Raw genomic sequence first — 7,660 nt, 5'->3', positions numbered from 1 at the left:
ATGAGGCTATGATAGGGTTTTAGGGTTTAAGGTTTTATTTATAAAAAAAGCTCATAGCCCCCTGAAAAAAAACAAAAAACTACATTAGTTATGTATGTACATATTACATTTTTTTTGTGACTATTTTTAAAATATCATAATATTTAGGCTTTTGAGTGTTGAAGTCTGCTGGAGACGGGATCGGGGAGTCTGGGACTCTGGGAACAGAAGTTCATACAGAAGTGAGAACATCAAAAATGAGAAAAAGCAGATTGCAGAATGTCTGAAGCGAAGGAGGTTAAAAAAACCCCCCCGAACCCCCCTGTCCCCCACCTCCTAAAAAAAAAGCAAGACAAATATTTATGAGTACAGATTTTGTTTGTTTTTAAATATATGTATATAGTACATACAGATATTTTCAATGCTTCATAGCCTGGGTTTTACATTCTAAATTCAAAATTGAACATGTCATTTTTATATTTTGGTTTTCTTTTAAAAATCGTGACTCGTGAGTCGAGTGAGTAGTGACTCCGAGTTCCGACTCCGAGAGCTATGTCTGTTTTTGTGTTTTACTGTTTTTGTATGTTTTTTGTTTGTTTTGTTTTAAAAATCAAATACCCCTAAATGTTTTATATATAAAAAACCACTACATACTAAACACTGCTGACTAAATATATATATATATATATTTTAAAATACTGTAAATACTACATAAATATGTTGTTTATTTGTAAAATAAAAGTCCTTTAGAAGGCTATGCTTTATATATTTAGTCGTTTTAGGATCCAGGTTACCGACACCAGGTTTCCGCCAATGTGGCCATGTCGGAAAGGTTCGACTGCGGAAACATCTGAACACAGTGAACAGTGAACACTATGGTCTATAAAGTATGAAGTATGAACAGCTTCAGCCTTCAGCCTTCAATAATAGATTCAGGGAATCAGGTGAACAACTGAACACAGTGACAGAACAGTGAGAACACTGAACACCGAACACTGAAGTTGAAAACATCAAAACCGAACAGTTCAATAGAGGAGCTAAAAATTGCATCCTGCTCCCAACTGGTGTAAATATTTAACTTCTTAACCAATCCTACTACTTGTGTGTAGTATTTCGGACTCTGCTCTTAGATTTATTTTGCTCTTAGATTTATTACTTTTTTATTCTTTTTTAAGTAAGTTATGTAATATGTAATCGCCAATCATGGCAATCATACACGATGGCCTCCAGACTCCAGCGGCTCAGGGCCGTCAAGTTGAAGCGGGCCTGTATTTCAGTATTTGGAACTGGTCTATATTTCTACGTTCCCTCTAGTATCGGCCAGTATCGGCTAGTGTATCCAACTGTCTATGCACCGTGTAAAAACGTGAGTATTGAATGTAGCGCGCAAGGGAATTATATAAACAGTGTTGACTGTATAGATAATGCATAACAAACACTGCACTCCATTTTATTGAACACGATATAATTGCAGACATGACAGTTCTATTCCCAACCAACAGTTCCAGAACAGCCAACACCACAACAACAGATACCACTAACAATGAAGTCTTCAGTCCCGTATCCCTTTCTGATGCCGTGCCTACAACACAGGGATATATCAAGCCCAAAGAATCGGTGAGTGTAGTAGTGCTAGCCCCATCCGACATCGAGGACGAAAGCGAAGGGCGAGGATCATGGCATCACGCGTCGGTTCACATAGTCACCGCCAGTATTGGTACCGGTATCCTGGGCCTCTCTAAAGCCTTTGGTCAACTCAATTTGATCACAAGTGCTCCAGGCCTCGTAGGTGTTATATTTTTGAGCATAGCATTCGTGATTAATTGGTACACATCGTGGTGTCTATCTAAGATACATATCGTTGCGCCGTCCGAGGGATTCCCAAAGGGGCGCAGGCTAAAGACATTCCTGGAAGTCGGCGCATACGCATGGGGCAACAAGATTGTCAACTATATCCTCACTCCTCTACAGTTGTTCAACTGTGTAGGTACTGGAATCGCCTACCTGATTGTAGCGGGGCAAAACATACAAAGTATATACAGGTTGTATGGCGGATCACCAGACACCAGATTGATGCTTTTCACGATTGCGGCTATCGTGTGTCAATTGGTACTGTGTCTATTTCCATCGCTAGAGTCCTTTCAGGGCATGTCGTTAGTAGGCGCCATCATGAGTATGGTCTACGCCCTGATCGCCATTGTACTGTGTTTCGTTTTGTATGGAAGTCCAGATATCTCACCAGAGCCAACATATGAAATCAGTACAGGCGTAGACGCCATGTGGAACATGTTTTTAGGCATCTCCACGGTTGCATTCCTTTTCGGAATGCAGGCCATTCAGCCCGATATTCAGAATACACTTCGCAGAGAGAATCCTACCTCCGAGATTGGCTATATGCGCGGTTTGGCCGGTGCATACAGTGTTACGATCCCTCTGTATGTTCTCATTGGAGTAGCGGGCTACCTGACATTCGGAGCAGCAGTGTCATCAGATATTCTGGTGAGCATCAGCGATGTCGCCACCGGGTCTGTGGTCAAGGCTTTCATTACCATTGCGCAGGTGACGGTTGTTGTCCATGTCATTGTGGCTTACCAGGTCTGGTCGATGCCCGTTTACGCTCTATTTGAACAATGGAGGGCCAAGTATATCAACAGAAATAAGGAAAACCTACCCCAGCGATCTATTGAAAAGCCCGTAACCGGCGAAAAACTTTCATCTTCCTCGAACCAAGTTGAAAGCTCATTGACTGTCGAACCCGCCGATGTGGTAAAGTCCAAATTTAGTCTGAACCTATCACTCAGTCCAACTATAATTGCTATCCGGTTTGCGTACGTGGGTTTCTGCGGGTTCGTAGCCATGGCAATACCTTTTTTTGGAGACATCATGGCTTTGAATGGTTCCGTAGCCATCGTCCCTCTATGTTTCATCTGTCCTATCATCCTGCGATTCACTGGCGAGGACCGTGCGAGTATAAATACACCAGAGAAGGTGTGGGCTCTGTTTATTTTGATTGTCATGTGCACAATAGCAGTGGTGGGTGGTATCTCGGCGGTCAGACAAATTGTTCTGGATGCTGGTACATACCAGCTGTTTATGTAAATTTGATTTTGATTTTCTAATAAAGAATTTAGAAAAGTAGAATGTTTATAATCGTAAAGCCAGTTCGGTATCGTTTTAGCGGAAGCTACGCCCGCTTGCTATTTGATAACACCAGACTCATGTATCAATAGGTGTATGTAGCTATGTTCTAGCTACTCAAAGTAAAGTGGTTTGAGGTAGGATGTATTATACTCACTATATATAAAGCCCCACAGTAAATTTGTGTGCATAGTGCACCCAAAAATACATCATGGGTAGGATAAATTGGACCTGTGCAGGAGCTATATTGACCGCGAACCTTGCCGCGAGTTTTTGTATATAAGCGTTTTGCAATTAGTTCGTCGGTTTTGCAGTTTGTTTGTCACCTATATAAATGGTCAGTCTACTACCGGGTATAAATTCTCACTTGGTCCGTACAACACCACAATGCCGAATTGCACATAGTATACATATACCACTGATAGGCGGGTATATCGCGTTGATGCTCAGATCGAGTGAAACCCTGGTAAGAATAGTTGTATGTGAAAGGCATACTTGTAAAAGTCATGTGAAAATTCGCGCATGCATTTGTGTCCAATCTCTCATACATCCCTAAACCCAGAAAATTATAGTATTAAAGTGTAGTAGCTGTGCGTATAAATTTAATATTACAGCCTGTCGCCTAGCAAAGACCTATATTGAGCGTACTAGGGATTCTCACCCGTTCCCGCTCTGTACCATCTCCCGCTGCATCGTACGTCTGCGATAGTTTCCAAATTTCAGGTACGTTTACGGCGTTCCATGGTTCGATAGCGTCAAACCCGATTTCTACAGTTACTGATGCAGTTTCGATCAAGTGAACAAATCGACTGAGCTAAGATAAGACGTGCGAATACCCGCAAAGTTCCCTCCCGAGGCGGTGGCTGTCGTTCCTGCCGGTCAGTTGTTGCTACACACGCTGTTGAGGTGACCGATATCACTTCGACTCCCCTGTGTGTGCACGCGTACGGGTGCGCCCTTCCAAAAGTCGGCATATACTCATGCATGTACCTATGCATGTACTTATTCATAAGTGAGTGAGAATGTTTTGTGCGGCACGTTTGATCCATAGAAGTGCATCCGACAAAGATCGTGCCCACAAGCGGCTTCGTTCCGAACTTCCATCGCATGCGCACTACCGGCTTAGAGTACTTGCTATTGCACTTTAGGACTTAAGTTAAGTGCTCGGATGTATCATTCTCGCCGCACCGCTCTGCAGCACTATCAAACAAACAGCCCAGGTTCAACTATAACGCACACATTGTGCGATCATACAGTTACCTGCTTATCTGAAGGACCTTGCAGACAGGCGGTCGCGTACTGGTCTATACGGTGCCCCAACAGCACATGGCCCAACTACTGACCAGATGTGCTATAGTTAGGCCACCCACGCACCCTACGAGAAACAGATACGTTACAAAGGCTAGATAAGCCACTGGTACACTGAGTATACGCACTACGTACTGTCTTCTACCCCACTGTGTGCGTTGTCAAGTGTCTGTATGTACTTTGTATAGCCAGTTGAGTACTGCATTGAGGGGCTGTACTGACTGTAGGCAACTAGCAACGCTATATTTCAGAGTGCACACAGTACGCTCACTCTGCCGTGTCGATCTGGGCGTACCACAAAGACTATCTGGTACGGCTGTATATATGCCGTGGGTAATCGCTAAGAATATCATGAGGCTCATGAGGCTGCCCAGTCATGCCACATGCTGCGTTGTATGTGTGTAGTGCCCAGTCATGCCACATGCTGCGTTGTATGTGTGTAGATAGATACCTTGCAATGTGGGTCGTCGATGGTATGCCGTCGGTATTCTATACCAATAAATTCCATATCATCCATGGAGTGCACATATGCGCGATCCTACCAATACATATCCAACATCTTGCATATCCTCAATTGAATGTACATGTATGCGACCCTTATACTTTGGCGCCTGTTTCGTCTTGTTGGGTATCCAGTGTGGGCCGCCATCCCAACACTACGGCATCTCTGTCACTCACACTGCTAGCTCAGCGAATGGTCACGGGGTTGGTACGGTTTGAAACCGTTGGCACGCAATCCCTTCTTCAGGTGCATGACTGTAGCAGACTCTCTGCGTGCATATACAATACGTTTGCATCTGCCTTATCATCACCCTCGGTAACCATCGGAACACAAACGCATCGCTTGCCGAGTGCAAAGACTCTGAGGACTTAACCTCCACCAAATTGGCGCAAGTAGAGTGCTGTGAAGTCGCCTTATGGTCGCCATAGGCTAGTGCACGCGGTCGGTCCTCGAGTATGGGCCCTCATGCATATCTATTTATAGAACATTGAGATACTGTCCCCATATCTATTTATAGAACATTGAGATAATGTCCCAGGCTTTGGGTTTCTGTCCACTCAGCCGGGATGACGAACCCCATTCGGATCCGCCGTAGGCTGCCACGGGGCGTGCTCACATCCACTGAGCGAGCCTTACGGAATTTCGTAATAAAACTGCTCAGGACGACAGACAGTCCCGGTCTCCGTTTTAGGGTTTTCAGGCGTTTATCAGGCGTTTAAGCCCTAAAACCACAGGTGGGTTTAGGGTTAGAGTTAGGGAGAGGGGGTGTAGTGCCCTTGCTTGTGGTCTGGGAAAGATCACACTATGCGAGTGAGCTCCAGTTGAATCCTCTCCATGTCCTACCATGCGTACGTCCCTCACCCCCATGCCCCACTAAGTTTGCTTCTGTTCTGGGTCGTCAAGTATGCAATCGGTTCGCAGTCACATCTCGCGAAGCCACATGGTTCGTTCCCGATAGGCGACAGACACATATGTGCTTCGGTTGTATATCACATCAGCCACTCCAAAGGTCAAACTCTTTCAGTATGTCCCACCCGCCCCAAGTTGCGCACCCGTCCAGCCAGCTACGTCCAAAACCCGTCCTACGAGCCAATGGAATCAAGCAATACGAGAGGCCAGTAGACATCGAGAATTTGGGCGGCCCGCGCCAAATCCGCCTCCTGTATGCCAATAACGTGAATATTCATCCCAATTCTCAGAAAACCTCTAGAAATCGAAATCTTCAGCCTCTTCATCGTCTGAAAATTGGTACGTGCCGTCTGCGCCCACGTTGTCCACATCCGGCCCTTTACCCAACAGTGCCTGCATCGCTTGCGTCTGCTTCTTGGCTTCATCGTCTGATTCCTGCGATAAGCCGTGTAATGACAGAATTTAAAAATATATATATATACATACATATACATACATTCACACACACATAAATATATATATATACACGCATATAGAAGCACATGCACATGCACATACATACACATACACAAGTACATTCACATGCGCAAACACACGCATATACATACTAACGTACACACAAATGGGCTATGTGTAGTACGCATACGTTGTAATCGTCCGCATGTAGTAATTCGTCGTCTAAGTCTGAGTAAGCATCTAGGTCCTCCGCAGCCATAGTCTTGCGTTTGATACCACCGCCGACAGTCGTTACTGCACTAGCGCTAGGCGTCTCGGTGCTTGCGCCTGCACTTACGGCTGTAGTCATATCCTTTCCGTCCTGTAGGCATATGGTTATGAGGTGAGAAGCCTTCGCGCAGATAGTTCTAACATAGAAGTGGCGTATGCGAGTGTGCATACATACGTCTCAGAAGACAACTAACACAGCTGCGTGTATGTCGCTGGAGAAGTGGCAGAGATACCAATGTATCTTATACAAGGTGCATTTATAAATGTATATTAAGTATATTAAGTATAGTGGTGTAGTAAATATATCTTACACAAGGTGCATTTATATGTATATTAAGTATATTAAGTATATTAAGTATATGGTGTAATAAACGTATCATATACAAGGTGCATTTATATATGTATATGTATATTAAGTACAATGGTGTAGTGCCTAAATGGTAATTACAAGGTGCATGGGTTATCCAGCCGGCCGTAAATAGTACTGTCTGGGTCGATACCAAGCTCGCAAAGGTACCAAGTGTCTTCACCTGTCCGTTCTGAAACGCCTGCCATGTGCACCTGACCGTCCGGGCGGTACAGTACACACGCACACAGACACGCCAACAAAACACACGCATACAGCCCCTCAACACACGCAGATACATCCACACACACACGCACACACACACACATATATATATTTATATATATACCTCGGTCTTGTACCCGATAGCCGCTGTAGAGTCCTTGCTGAACACAGTCCCCTCCTCCAAGTCCTTATCAAGCTCCTCTAACTGTGAGATGGCGGCGTAGTTGAGTTTGCGGGACAGCTTGGCCCGTTGTAGGGACTCCTCGAGCTCTTTCTTCTTACGTTCCTTATCCGTGGCGTTGGGGTCCATGCGCAGTTTCTTCTTCTGTCGTTTCTTCGGTGGGTCGATGTTGTTGGCGCGGTTCAGTTCATCGATTTTCTGTTTCTCTGTGGTTGTGTGTAGAGTGGATAGGGCTCAATACACGAACTGTAATACTGCGCGAAGGCTTCCGCCTGATATGAATCTAACACAGGTGTACATGCGTTGACATATGTAAAATTGAACGTACATGCATGTACGTTTTGTG

At 44.7% G+C, this 7,660-nt stretch overlaps 2 protein-coding genes across 2 annotated transcripts; one reads left to right on the top strand and one right to left on the bottom strand.

The window, feature by feature from the left end:
- Positions 1-1,455: 1,455 nt before the first annotated feature.
- On the top strand, positions 1,456-3,078 carry SARC_08001 (hypothetical protein; the record flags this gene model as incomplete). The annotated part of the gene is made up of 3 exons (XM_014298040.1): positions 1,456-1,764; positions 1,867-2,011; positions 2,114-3,078. The coding sequence occupies 3 exons, from the start codon at positions 1,456-1,458 to the stop codon at positions 3,076-3,078; spliced, it is 1,419 nt and encodes a 472-aa protein (XP_014153515.1).
- A 3,032-nt stretch (positions 3,079-6,110) lies between these two features.
- Positions 6,111-7,648, bottom strand: SARC_08000 (hypothetical protein; the record flags this gene model as incomplete). Its single annotated transcript, XM_014298039.1, has 4 exons — positions 6,111-6,271; positions 6,483-6,653; positions 7,258-7,520; positions 7,639-7,648. The coding sequence occupies 4 exons, from the start codon at positions 7,646-7,648 to the stop codon at positions 6,134-6,136; spliced, it is 582 nt and encodes a 193-aa protein (XP_014153514.1). The 3' UTR covers positions 6,111-6,133.
- Between the last annotated feature and the right edge of the window lie 12 nt (positions 7,649-7,660).

The sequence above is a fragment of the Sphaeroforma arctica genome (assembly GCF_001186125.1).
Source record: "Sphaeroforma arctica JP610 unplaced genomic scaffold supercont1.678, whole genome shotgun sequence".
NCBI lineage: Eukaryota > Ichthyosporea > Ichthyophonida > Sphaeroforma > Sphaeroforma arctica.
This window is presented reverse-complemented; position numbering and strand designations above follow the sequence as displayed.